General features: G+C 41.0%; 1 protein-coding gene across 2 annotated transcripts; it reads right to left on the reverse strand.

Moving 5' to 3' along the window:
* Positions 1-701: 701 nt before the first annotated feature.
* LOC102782529 (leucine-rich repeat-containing protein 43-like) lies at positions 702-14,298 on the reverse strand. Of its 2 annotated transcripts, none has more exons than XM_087848723.1 (12): positions 14,090-14,298; positions 13,801-14,013; positions 13,250-13,360; positions 10,740-10,882; positions 6,866-7,104; positions 6,580-6,743; positions 4,785-4,923; positions 4,180-4,319; positions 2,705-2,794; positions 1,447-1,632; positions 1,190-1,274; positions 702-987 (listed from the first exon to the last, which is right to left on the reverse strand). In XM_087848723.1, the coding sequence occupies exons 1-12, from the start codon at positions 14,174-14,176 to the stop codon at positions 848-850; spliced, it is 1,737 nt and encodes a 578-aa protein (XP_087704849.1). In that variant the 5' UTR covers positions 14,177-14,298; the 3' UTR covers positions 702-847. The 2 variants fall into 2 exon arrangements, with proteins under 2 accessions (XP_087704849.1, XP_087704848.1); XM_087848722.1 differs by having other exon boundaries at positions 4,180-4,322.
* Positions 14,299-14,802: the final 504 nt, after the last annotated feature.

The raw sequence follows: 14,802 nt of genomic DNA on the forward strand, positions 1-14,802 counted from the left end.
AGACATTTCAAGGATCACAATTTAACTTGTTTAACGGGTCAGATTCTTGATAAATTTTCTAGAAACTTTTCAGAAGTGAAAACAGATAAGATGGAAATATTTGTTGTTACTCCAAAAAGTCAAAGACATAAAATAATTTATCATCCTTTCTCTGAAACACAGTGAACAAGTTAGGAAGCTTGGCATTATTTTTCGACAGTGATCTAAGCTTTGATAATCACTTTAATAATTTAATAAAGTTACCACAACTGCTTTTTGTCACTTGAAAAAATATAAAAAGTTAGGCTCTAACGGGGTTCAGTGCCGACATTCTCCATCACTGAACCCCCCATACTGGAGTGGCTGGGTCCAACGGGCCCAGGGCGCTCTCACTTGACCACCCTCCTCAGGACTGGCTCCAGGGCAGGGGCCCTGGTAACCCCATCTTGGGCACAGTAATTCACTCTCTTGATTTCTTTACTTCTACAGGGGTCCTCTGAATCACTCTTTGTCTGGCCCTTCATACAGGACTAATTTGCTTTAAGGCCAAAACCCCTCAGCAACATAGCCCCTGGGCTCACTGAGACACACAAACCCCTCCACCACCACAAGATGGTGATTCACTGAGTGGATTTACGTTCAAAAAATAGCTTCCATGTAGTTAAATGGAATCTGTCAGTCTGGATGGTTTTTCCATGTCACATGAACACAAAGTTGGGTATGATATTTAATTTGAGGTTCTGAATTAGCCCTAAGTACGGACTTTGCAAAGGCAAGAAATTTATTATGCAGTTATCTCAACGATACGGTCACAGTTAACAGTCATGAGGAAGGAAGGACAAATGGACCACGGGGAGAGCAGTCTGCCTTAGGAGGTTTGTGGCAGGAGGAAGTGGTGAGCTTCAGATGCAGTCTGCCATTTCTTCAGCTCCACAATCAGCTCCACAATCACTGGTTCCTGTTGGCTGGTTATTGAGTCGTGCACCACAGGTGACTTCTTCTCTTTATCTGCCGACATCACGCAGGATTACAGAGACGGAAAAAGAAAAGCTCACTGACTAATGACGCAATTTCATTCTTTGCCTTCTTTCTTAATATCCTCTCCTAGACACAGACCACAGCAGCTCTGACTCTCAAAGTGGTCTGGTGCTTTTATCCTGTCTTATGTATGTCAAAGCCATTTTTGTCATGAAGCAGTCTTCTCGCTAACCTTTTGACGATGCTGCATTGTGCTGTCTCCCTTTTGTTTCCTTGTCCTCCTTCTTGTTGTCCTCTTTGTTTTTCCTTCCCAAATCCTAAAGATGTACGAAAAAAATAGCCCAGACGTGTCAATTTGTTTTTTGTGTCCTTTCCTACAATGCTACTCTTTTGGATGGATTTTCCTATTTTAACCTTTGTCCCATGTAACTCATCCAGAAAACAGGAATAATATCTCAGCAAAACATAAACTCATATGTGCAAACTTGCCTTTTGATGTGTTTGTGTTGCTTCCACCTCAGAGTCTGTGTGCAGCTCGCCAAAGTCACAGAGGACTTTAACCTGCTGGCCTCCTCTGACCAGGCTTTGCAGGGGGATGTGCACGGAGCCAAGGATTCGTCTGATCGGGGCATCTTGGACCAGCTCAGCTACAGATTTTTTATTTTTGTCTTTAGACTATAAAGAAGAGACCAGTGACATTAAATAACTTTCTGTTTATATACAGTCCCATCGAGGCTTTCCCTGCGGTTATTATGTTTCTGTTGATTACAACCCCATTTCTAAAAAAATAAACATAAATCAATAAATAAAATAAAACCAGAATGCATAAACCCACATTTTATCCACCACAGGACACAGAAAGTGTTTAAAGTGAGTGAGTTAATATTTTTATTGGCAACAAAAACCTGAAAAAGAAAGTGACCATTACAACTAGGTTTACTGGCAACTGGTCAGTAACATGATTGGATTTAATCTTATAGAGGGAAAGTTACACAGAACTTAAATGGGCAGAGGTTCACCAACCTGCAAAAAACTGCATCTATAAATGATTTCAGAATAATCAAATCAACAGATTCAGATAATCTGGAGGAATCTCTGTACACAAGAGATCGTTGGATCGTCAGGCAGCGCTGCATTAAAAACATGTCACAGAAATCGCTGCATGGACTCAGGAACACCTCCAGAAATATTCATCTGAGATCACAGTTCCTTGTGCCATCACATGCATGTTAAAGGTCTGTTATGCAAAAAAGAAGGTGCCACATATAAACATGAACTTGTTGTTTTTTTAGATTTACTGCTATTCCCCTGACACTTGTCTCCACCCACTCCACCGTAACTGAAAAAATGTGCATACCTTTAATCTCTCAGTATTTATGATAAGCACCAAACAGAAACAACTCTTGGGATTCCACAAGGGTCACTTTTTGGTCCATTTTGAACTTTTGAACCTTTATATGCTTTCGCCTAGTGTTACACAAATCACCCCTGACACTCGTCAAAAGCTTGCATCTCTGAAGTAAAGGCACCATCAGTGTTGAAAGGAATATACAGTATGCAATAAAGCATAGCTTCCGACACTGAACCCAGACGTAAAAATCAGAGTATCTGTCCACATCACCAAGTTTCTTCCACGTTCCACAACAGTGCAAGATTTCCCTGAAAATAAGTTCATTATTGTGTCTGCAGTCGATGAGTTAGGTGATGGCTGTACCTACAGTTCAATGGTATTACATGATACACTCACTTCTTTCTCCCTCCTGCCTTTCATCTCTTTTCCAGTTTGGTTGGCTTTGGCCAGCGGGACTTCTTCAGAAGCTGCAGGCCACGACAGGACCTAAAACCACAAACTATGAGTTTCGATGCGTTTTGCGACTCACACTGGCCAACAAATCTTCAGCTCATTGTCTGCTTCAGAAATGAAATGGAATATTTCTGGTGTTCTATGTGCTAAATCTGGTAAGGTGCCTTCCTCCCTTATTACATCTGCGTGTTTGATTTGCTACCAAATGACTTGATGGGAACCTCCCATTTCTCAGGAGGGCTGAGACCCTGAGTACGAGTACACATGCTTGTGACCTGCTGAGGTTGGGTTTGTGTCTCCTCCAGGAAACAAATCAGGGATCTAATACTTCATATATGCTGATTCTAAATATTGTAATTAAAATAGCTCATTGTCTCCTGCTTCTAATATATTTATTTTTAGGTTTAACCAATTAATTCTGGACAGCATGATAAACTGTGACTGTTGTGGAGAGATAAGCTTTCAGAGACAACATTAGTACTGAACAGGCCCAAGGTTATCATGTGGACTCTTGAGTAAATGATTGCCTATCACTTATTTGGATAGTGGACTTTTAATCATAAATGAAAAATCTGAAAAACTATATCTATAGAGAAGATGTAATATGAAACATTAACTGGAACTCTTTTTAATCAGAGTGCAGCATCAAGTCGATTAAACTTCTGGGATATTGATCAGGTCAGTTTAGTATCAGAGGGTTTTTTTTAAACAGTTTCAGATGCTTTGGTGTTAATGAAATTAACAACAGGTGCACTACAGTGAGAACAATAAGACAACCCCCATAACACGAATGGTTTTACAGGTGGAGGTTGCTGGCAGTAGGATCTGTGTCACTGCTGGTGATAGGAGGTAACACCTGGACCAGGACAGTCTCAAGAGCATGGAAGAGATTCCAGGAGACAGACAGTTACTCTAGTAGAGCGGGACAGGGCCGTAGAAGGTCCTTAAGCCATCAACAGGACCGGTATCTACCCTAGTGCGCACAGAGGAACAAGATAAGCTCTGCCACAGCTACAAAATGACCTATCCACGATCTCGTTCTTTTGGTCACTACCCACAGCTCCTGACCATAGGTGAGGGTAGGGGCGTACATCGACCGGTAAATTGAGAGCTTTGCTTTCACACTCAGCTTTCACACGTCTGCATCACTGCAGCCGCTGCACCAATCCGTCTGTCGATCTCTCGCTCCCTTCTCCCATCACTCATGAACAAGACCCCGAGATACTTAAACTCAGGGTCTCGTCCCTGACCCGGAGTGGGCACTCCACCCTTTTCAAGATGACCCCAATGAAGCACTTTAACTTCTTCAAAGTGCCTTTGAGTCATTTCAGGTTTCAGTGAAGAACTTTCAGTGAATCAGAAAAATTTGGCTGCAGGCCTGTGCAATCACACAACCTATCAAACCTGACTTTCTGTACCTTTTCTTCCTCTAAGCATAAACGCAGTCCCCGATTGAGGAATTTCTTTAAATCTCCCAGAGCGCTCACAGTGTGGGTTTGCGTGTCACCGAAGTCCATGCTCTCTGACCACGACAGCTTGGACGTGCTGTGCCTTAACACTGCTGAGGAGTAAATAAGAAAAACATACAAAAAAGTCCAGCTTTTGAATCGTCATGACTACACACTGCAGTAAAAGAAAACACACAAGTAAATCAGACATAAACCGGCTGCTCATCAGTGCCTTTGACACCTGATGAAGGCGATAAAAGATCAGGTTTGTCATTTGGTTTCAGGTTATGTAGGCATACAGCTCTTCATCGGCTGATCTGACTGTAGTTTCCTTTAAAGCACTTGTGTAAATTCCACAAACTTTATAAGAGAAAAATTCTCTCATTTGAACAGGACACATCACCGAGTTTAAGAAATCAAAATATCAAAGAGGGATTGTTATACACTGCGTGCTACCCTGTTTGTTTGTTTTGTATATTTCTGTACAAAAAGCTGTCACAGTGTCTGCTGTGCTTCATCTGCAGTCAGAAGTTTACGTCAAAGACACACAGGTCAGATGAGATAAGTGTTATTACCACATGTGTTGCCACAACTGGGTTTCTCTGAGTTCAGAATGCCGCCATCTTGTTTGGACATCTGTTTTTCGCCGTTCTCGTTTGATCGTTGGCCTTCAGTCACAGATCTTGTGTCAGATTTTGTCTCAGTGTCAAGTTTCTGTAAAAAAAAAAAAAAACAATTTCAATTTGGAGTAATGGGATAATTTTACTTCTGTGGTACTTTTTTCCTCCCAGTTGTGTGCTTAAATTTAGGAAATTATGTGCTCGTTTTCCTTTTTGACTGAAGTGTGTGGCTTGTGTGTTGTGTTTTTGTGACGTTAAAGACTTGTTGCTGTCTACGACATAGAAAGTGGAGTTACAATCTCTCCAGCGATTAGAGCATTGTCTGTATGAGATGGTTGTGTGTTAAAATCCTAGTAGATCAGCAGTGTGTGAAATAGTTATTCCCTGTTCTGGTGCTCAGTGTCAATGTCAGCGGGTTGTTTTGAGTTGCTGCTGTGCCACAAAGTCATCAGATCTGACAGATGTGTAGTAGAAAAACAGGCAGTTGACATTTTAGAAGAATAAATACATTTACATATTACAGAAGTAAAAAAAAGAAAACTATTAATGCTCCTGAACCCTGTCAGTAAATGCAACATTTGTTTTAAACATTACTGCACTGTAAGTGTGTCCTATGGCACGTGTGTACTCATGTACTCACGTCCTTGTGTGGACATCTCATTGACATAATGCTTTCCCTTGCCGCTTACCCTTACCCTAACCATCAAAAACGAATGCCTAACCCTTACCCTTACCCTAACCATAACCTAATTGTAACCCTGACACTAAAACCACATTTTAAGTCTGAAAAATGCCTTCAAACTTGTGAGGACCAGGATTTTGGTCCTAATAGTAAACTTCCAATTTTTGGTCCCCACAAAGATGTCTAAACAGGTACACACTCACACACATATGTATATATATTGTATTATAATAACATAAAAAATATTACTCATGCCATGTAAAATTAATACTAACAATATTTCTCCTTCACTCTCACTGAACTGTACAAAAAATCTTGTTGCATTTTACTGCATGTAATAGCCGTCTGCACATGGACCTTTGTTGTTCACGATTATTCTTATTAATTTATTTAATTAATTTATGAATATCTCAATTTCACATTTGTGCTGCTGTAATAAGTGAATTTCCCCAATGTGGGATTAAATAAAGTCCATGTCTATGTTTCACCATGACTCGTTCACCTTTTTCTGTAAATGCAAGCAAAACTTTGTTAGCCTGTTAAAGTTAAACAGGGTTGATAACTGTACCTAATGTAATATACAGTGGTTTTTAAAAGATATTTAGAAATTTAAATCAAATCTTAAGATTGCCGGTAAATTGCTAGATAGAGATTTTAGAAGGATTTTGTCACTGTTTGTTGCTCTTAATTTAGTTACAGCAGTGAAGTAAATACATTAATCACATGTAACAAAAGAAAGGTGAGGTTAAAAAAACCCACAAACCTCAATTTGTAGTAAAATTTTAATAAAGAAGAAGAAGAAAGATGTGAAGATGTAGTGTGTAGTAGAGAGATTGCGTAACCAAGGTGGAAACAACAAATGACGAACTTATTAGTGTCTTTTAGCTTGTAGCTTTTAACACAGGAAGGAAATATCTTGTTTGACCAAAATGCACTCTTTATTCTGACAATTGTACGTCCAAAGCTTAAATGCTTAAAACCATATTAGAAATATAGAATGAGGCCCAAAACATTTAAAAACATTTAAACTTGTAGCTATGCCAAAAATGTGTGGGAAGGATACGTCACCAAGTGAGCAGGTGTCTGATGCCTCAGGAACTCGTAGGTGATAAAATAGTGGTAGCTGACCACAGGGAAAATGGGAGCTTTGTCATCCACAGTCATCCGAGGATCTGGAATTCCCGTCATCCTGCCCACGCTCACTGTGGGTGACGCTATGCCTACTGCCAGGTCTGTAGAAAGTAAAAAGTATTCTGATGTTATGACCTGTAAGCACATGCTCAGTGTGCATTAAAATTATATAGAAAACTGGGGCCCTCGCTCACAGGGCTCATAGGGCAGCTTACACACTCACCACTCATCTTGGCCAAGCCCCTAAAGCGAATCCTCTCCTCCGGGGAAATCCATGAGGTGTCCAGACAGGAAAGCTGCGGGAGGCTGTCCACAGTCAGTCCTGGGTATGAAGATGCAAGCGCGAAAGGATTTCCCTCCAGCAGCAGCGTCCTGAGGCAAGGCAGGGTGCTCAAGCCACTTAGCAGAGCTGGCTGGTCCTGAAACCCACAGTCGCTGAGGTCCAGACACACCAGCAGTGGCCTGAGGACAGACAGAGGTGCTGGCTTTACAGGACAGATGTGTATGAGACAACTTGTGATCCAAATAGATGTGAAAGAAGATGACAGATATCTTATTTCATTCATGCAGCTATTAACTGTGTTTTAACACATCTTCCATCCATCTTCATGGGATGGATAATACTCAGATAGGTTATGATATTTAAACGATGCTCAGTTCGTACTAAGAGGGCCAAAGTGTGCCAATAAAATACCTCACACCACACACACACACACACACACACACACACACACACACACACACACACACACACACACACACACACACACACACACACACACACAGAGTTTCACTTTTACAGTCAGCCTGAACTGTTGATATGAGGCAGGATGGATCATGTTTTTCACCATGTTTTCATGTTGAGTCTGTGTGAATCGTAGCCCCAGTTTCCTGTTCTTAGCTAACAGGTGTGGGACACACTGCAGCCTTTGGCTGCTGTAGCTTATCTCCCTCTCTCAGCTGACAAGCAGCTTTTCGTTTTTCACCCCAATTGCATGTCAGCAGGTTGTTTTGGGTTGCTGCTGTATGACTGGCTAATTAGATATTTGCAATCACATACATACCTAATAAAGTGGCTACTAAGTGTAACTTCCAGAAGGGTAAAGAATTAAAAATATGAGAAAAAATGTGACATGAAACTCATAAAGAAAAATATAATAATATATATCTAAAATACACACACACACACACACACACACACACACACACACACTGGATACTTTTTCTTTTTTAACCTGTTCTCTATAACCCATAGAGATGGTTCTGGGAAATCCCTGAAGATCAACAGCTGCCATTCAAACTCACTTAAATCATCCTTCTTCCTCATTCTGATACTCAGTTTCATACATGCCTAAACGCACTGTATTGCCACATCGTGAATGGCTAATTAGATATTTACGCTCATGAGCAGCTGATATGATGTGCCTAATAAAGTGGCCAGGGAATGTATATACACAGTGAAACTGAGGAGCACAAAATAGTTTTTCACAGAAACGCTGGAGCCATTACTCCTCATCCCTGAGTGTAATTTCCACCCAGGGTCGCACTGACACAAATCCGTCCGTGTCTAAAATAGCTACAGTTTCTCTAGACCAGGGGTGTCAAACATAAAAAAAAATATCAAAAAATTGATCTGTTTTTTTTTTACACTGGGCTCACAGTAAATATAAATACAGGAGTTTCACCAATTCGACCCACTTAATTACGTTCAAAGTGTATGTGGCCCACACTATAAAAGGAGTTTGACATCCCTGATCTAAACACGTCAGTCATATTCAAAATATGCTTTATTTAGTCATGAATTTCAAAGAAATTAATCTGGGAAATTAAAATCAAGTCAACTGCGAACAGCTATGACACAGCATCCTTGTAGGCTGTTATCACAGTTATCGCTAAATGTCAGCTACGGTGTGTGCGCCAGTTATCTAAGATCCAGATGTAATAATTTCATTCTGCATCCACGATGCAAATCTCCTCCCGCAACATCCCAGATTCACTTAAATCGCCTTTCTTCTCTTTTAAAATTTTGATTTTCTTTTCTGTCTTTTTTTCTTTTTTAAACCTGTTTTTTCCTCCGTCTATGATGTCATGCCCGTTTTTGTTTCCTTCCTTCCTTTTTGCATTTGCTGTTCTGGTTGTTAATGCTGAGGTTTCAGTTGGGATGCAACCAATGACAGTTTCATTGTATGGCACACAAATGACTGATGAGCACTTGTAAAAACCCTTTTGACTAGTTTAAGCCAGTTACTTGAAGTTTCCCGGTCTTGACTGATGTAGCTGCGTTTCCTTCTAATTTTTTCTTATGCGGTGTTTATCAGTTGTGAGCTGCAATCTTTGGGTGTAGCGTAGGCAGCAAAGGGCGGTGTCAGGTTAACCTGCAGGAAACCCATGATGACAGCCAAGACAAGTCCAACTTTTACTGATAAAGTTCACTGCGTAACAGAAACATTGCGTCTGTCTCTAACACAGTGTTGAGTTTCAAAAATGAACGCCATTCGAAATGTGGGACACCGTCTCAGTGAATGGACCAAGGGGGCCACAGAAGGCATTTGATCAACGTAACTCCAAAAAAGAAATAAAATCAAAGCTGTATGTTTGGTCCTCTAGTGTTTCAAACTATAAACATCAATGCAACTGTGTCTTTTTGAGACAATTTCAGGCTCTAAAATACCCGCAGTCAGTGGTCACACTCGGAAAGTTACCCTTAAAATAACAAACTGCATGTGTGCCAACGGGGATCCAGCCGCCCACCAATGGAGATAAAATTCACTGCAAATCATGACGATGCTGTTCTGACTGATCATTTTTGCATTACGATGGTAAATTTCTGCTGGGATTTTCCTGATACAAGCCGCTCATTCATAGGCCGTGATATCATTCGAATGCTGTGGCCTTCACAGCTATCAGGTTGAAGGGGGTTGATCTTGATCTTGAAAAAACTAAAGGTGCACAGAAACAGCTCATCCGACACGCTATCAAGACACTTCCATGATTCACTCAACGTTCAAATCATATTTTTGTAGATTTATAAAATACTGCGTAAAAGTCTTCTCTATATTTTTGCTTCCAAGGAGCCAAGCTAGTTTTTAATTGGTGTTGAGCATTCGTTTTCCAGGCTTTGTAAAGTGTTTTGTTTGTTTTTCACTCGTTTTCAGTACACTTCTTGTCATTGTCCATTTTCAAAGTAAAGTTTTTGTTGTGTTTTTTGTTTTTGGGGGTTTTTTTTGCTTGTTTTTTTGTTTGACCTATGAATAAAATAAAAACACACCACTTGTTCCCATTTCATTAACTGAATTGGTGATGACATAGACTACACCCAACATATAACATAACATAGTTTGGTAGGCATAAAATAGTATTTTTGCACCAATGAGACGATTTCCAAAGAGCTACAACCCAAAAACATGACATTTATGGGCACTGTGTGCAGTGTGTCCTTAAAAAATCTTCAGGGAACTGGACAAGTGGAGGACAAAAGAAGTCCATCCAAAAGCTGCTCAACAAGGCTCCTCTCTCCCCTGTACGAGCCATTATACTCCTGTTTTCACAAGATGTTTAACACTTCCTGTTCTGAAAAATCCTGACTGGACATAAAGAAGTGTTGTGTTTGTAGATGTTTGCAGTTCTGTTTAAGTGATAATTAAGAGCAGAAGCCTCAGAGCTCTAATGTGAAGCTGTAATACTTCCTTTTGATTGCAACAGACACAGACATCATCAGACCTGTATTCCCCTCTGGTATTATAATTCTGTAAAACTGTGAAAGCTCTGGTTTTTCCTCACAGTTTTGTGGGTGAGATGAAAAGATTTTCCTCCCACCAGGGTGTGTTTTAGTCTCTGGTGGCCACTTTGGCAGGAAACCAGCTGATATTGCTTCAGTTTGATCAGTGCAAGTATGACACACAGGTGTGAAAGAGAAGTAAATCCACATAAAAGCAACCTGCAATGAAGTAATGTCACCTGCTGACTGATTAGAAAGTACACAATTGCACTTGAAAGCTTGATTTGACCTGGTTTGGTTTTCTTAAAATGCCAGAAAGCTTCCGGTTTGTGTGTATGTCTGTGTGTCTGTGCATCTGTGGTGTGTATTATGAACTAACCAGTGTCTTCCAGTAAGATGAGTGACATCATTGTGGGAACCCAGAGTGTTTGAGCCGAGGCCGAGGTACTGCAGGTGGGGAGGAGGAGCACCGCTGGCGAGGCTGTCTAAAGACGACAGCCGGTTTGCACGTAGCTCCAAAATCTTTGAAAGAAACATGTTCAAAATGTGTCACTCACTCATCTCCATGGAGCATCAGCTACACTTTGTTCTCTGAACTTTCAGATAAAAGCCTGCTGGGCGTCATCATCACTTATAAAACCATAGATCTGAAAATGAAAAAGAAACAAACAAAACAAACACCAAGGACTGATTGAGCTGAGCTGCTGAGCTGTCAGTCTGATTGTGCATTAAAGCCCAAAACTTTAAGGCTTCACAGTCCTTGGCATGTATGTGTTATTGTGTGCACGCTGAACGAAAGAGACAAAGAGAGATAAAAGATATGAAGAGTGAAAGAGAGAGGGAACAAAGAGCGAGAACGAGAAAGCAAAAGAGCAAGTGTGACACTGCACACTGGTTGCAGCACTTGTCATTGTCACCTTCTCGTGTTATCTAGGCTGTGGTTGTCAAGAGCATCAAATTCCTCGGCCTTCGCCTGGTGCAGAACTTGAACATCTCAATAGCCAAGATGTCTACTTTCTGCAAAGACTGAGGAAAGCCTACATCCCACCTCCCATCCTCACCACATTCCTACTGAGGGACTATCAAGACCATCCAGAGCAGCTGCATCAGTATATGATAGTGAAACTGCACAAAATCAGATTGAGAGACTGTGTGGCAGAGTGAGAACAGCTGAGAAGCTCTTTCCTCCATCACAGAATCTGAATCTGATTCTCACTGCATCTGCAAAGCCAGCAGTGTGGCTGGATTTGCAGATGACTCTACGCACCCCTCGTTCAGGCCGTCACTGCCAGACTGTGCTGGGCTAAGCTCTCAGTGCATCAACACGTTAAAACCACTTTCCCACAGACGCTTGTGTTCAGAATTTACACACACTCATCATGGGTTTAGCGCTAATTTGAACTGTTATTTTTCCGTGGTTTAAAGTTTTTACAGCACACGTGTCTTTAATGACTTTAAAAAACAAGAATTGAGTGCAGAAGTTTGAATTTATTTTGGATTTCGTCTTCACACAGGGTAAACATGTACACAGAGGCTCAGACTTTTACATACACCTCCACTAATATTTGGTTAAACGCCCCTTAGCAAGTTGCACCTGGATGAGACACTATTGGTAGCCTGGCTGGATATTTGACCACTCTTCTTGGCAGAATTGGTAGAGTTCAAACTGGTTGATTTTGCTGGCACAGACCCAGCTTTTAACCAGACTTTGGGAAGGTCATTAAGGGAAGTTTAATGTTAGCCTACTGTGTCCATTCCAAAACCAGTAAGTTTGGGATTATTGTCCTGCTGGGACTGCCAAATGTGTCCAACTTTCAACCATGTAGCTGTTGATTTGAGGTGAAGTTTAAAGATTTAGAGGTAGTCCTCCTCCTTCGTTATTCTATCCACTTGCATGTGTTGCAATGTGACAATATAAATGGCAGCAAAACAGAGCATGATGCATTGGCCGCCATGCTTGATAGCTGGTACAGTGTTCTCAGATTTGAAAGCTCACCTTGATTCCTCTAAACTCAATAGCTCAGTCTTTGTCTCATCTAACCATAAAAGTTTTCTCCAGAGGGCTTTGCAAACTTCATTCAACTGAGCTTAAAGGTTTCAACTAAGGCAGGGACTTCTTTCTTGTCAGCACCCTCTCAGTTCATAGAGATATAAGACTGGCTTCACTGTTGGAGAGTAACACTGTCCAACTGCTCATGGCAGGCTTGAGCCTCGGTGCTTCATGAACATCCCAAGCAATCTCTTCTGATGGTGATCATATGGGTCTTCCTCCACACTTTGGAAAGTGGTGACACGGTCAGTAATGATGTTGAAACCTGAAGTTGTTGAGAGATGGCTGAGAGAGACTTTCCCAACTTGTGTAATTTTGCATTCTCATTCTCATTCTTTCACTGAGTTCCATGAATGTTTTCATTGTTCCTAAGTATTGGTCGATCCAGTGAGTGCTGACAAACAAATACTTTTATGCTGCAAAGAGGAACTACTGATTGTGCGTCATGTTCATATTGTATATTTGTATGATTCTGGCCCTGTGTGGATCAGAGAAAATCCAAAATAAATTCAAACTTGTGCATTTAATTTCTTTTTTGTTGTTGTTTTTGTTAAATCATGAGAGGTATGCTGTACAATCATTGTACTCTGGAAAAAATACAGTTCAAAGAAATCATTTAAAGTCCAAAATTACCATGACATTTATGGCAATGATGAGAGTATTTAAACGTCTGATCTCATGGGTAAATCTGAAAGCAAGGGTGTCGCCTTTGATGATGCAGAATGGGACAGCTCTAGTGTTTTTGGTGAATCATGTATCACATTTAAATGATAACAATGCTGTCTACACTTAATCTGTTAAGAGCTGCAAATTCAAGCTGAAGCAGGACTGGGACTTGCCTTTAAAGTGCCGGGAAGGTGTACTGTGGGTACTTCTGAGATTTTGTTAGCACTCAGCACCAGCTCCTCCAGCTTTGAGAACTTCAACAGGCCACCGTCAATGGCTGTTACCTGAACACGCAGACAGACAGAAGATAAACCTTTACAAATGTGTAAAAACATCAAACATTAAATAAATCCGTGCTATGATAAATACGATAAAAGTGGGGTGAAGAGTCATCCGAGGCAAACTGGTAGCTCTGAGCTAATCTGTGGCGAAGAAACACAAACTGACAGCAGTTTAACATTGGGACAAATATAAAATTCACCCCCAATAACCCTTCATATTACAAAACTCTTTTTCTTTTTCAACTGTTGTTTTTTGAGTTTTATTAAAATTATTACTTTTTATGTTGCACATCACAGTCAGAGAAGATACCTTATATGGTTCCTTCTCAATCTGGGGTACAACATTTTTTATTCTGAATGACTGTGGATCATAGACTGATCAATGACTGTTGCCATAGGCTACCAGTGAACACCAGTGCACCCCTAATGAGAGGCCTACTCACGTCTCTGTCAACAATACGAAGTGAAGTGAAGTAGTTGTAAATGAAGAGGGCGTGGAGGCGTTCAGGTGTGAGCACAGCCAGCTGTCTGAGAGGCAAAGCTTGAGGGCTCCACATTACATCATGGCGCCATGGAGAATGAGGGCAGCTCAGCAAATCCAGGAGAGCATCCGTGGACTCCATCTCTGCTCGCTCCGCACTCCCTTTGGTGTTTCTCTGCAGATTGAATCCATGTTTTTAATGTCTTAGACTCTAAAGTATTTATAGACAAGTCAGTGTTTAAGATACTTACCCATGTGCCATTTCCACCGGGAAAGTCATTCAGACATAGGTTGCGAATCAGCTTCTCTATCACAGCAGACAGTGTGCTTGAACTCATGGCTGACTTAGTCACTTCGTAACTTCATCACATTTAGGCGGATTTACACCACAGTCACACTGTAGCTAGTGTAGTTCGTGCGTTCATGGTCAGTCTTTGGTCTGTCTGTCAGAAGAAAAGGACTTCTGCTCTTTGTTTACAAATGCCTGTAGGGTTGCCTGGCAACACCTGGGGCTCCATGCAGCTACCCCGTGAAACATTAGGAGGGAGTTCGGCATGAATGGCTCTGAAGCACATTAACTGAATAAAATGATGGCTGTTCTTCTCCGATGAAGCTTGGTGCTTCTTTGTTGTGAGTGATTCTTTGGCCTTACCTGTTGTCTCTGTGTTGATAAGACCTTTGCCTTAGTAGAAAGGATTTGTGTTTGGAAGTGGACAGAAAAGCCGACTGAAGGTCATTCACCTGACGACTTTGCCATACTTCCTAAATCATAATCACTATTCATCTGTTTTTAATCAATAAATTTGACCTTTTATTCTTTGCCTGTCTTGAGTCTTCTTTATTCTTCCTGACTATAGTTTTCCATCATCCCCTGCATGCATGTTGTGGGTTTTTATCTTATTTACACCCAACTGCTATTCTGGCTCTCTTTCTGGCTCTCAATAACTGAACTGACTTTTTCCTA

This window comes from Neolamprologus brichardi, chromosome 12 (genome assembly GCF_056152115.1).
Source record: "Neolamprologus brichardi isolate AB-2024 chromosome 12, ASM5615211v1, whole genome shotgun sequence".
Taxonomy (NCBI): domain Eukaryota; kingdom Metazoa; phylum Chordata; class Actinopteri; order Cichliformes; family Cichlidae; genus Neolamprologus; species Neolamprologus brichardi.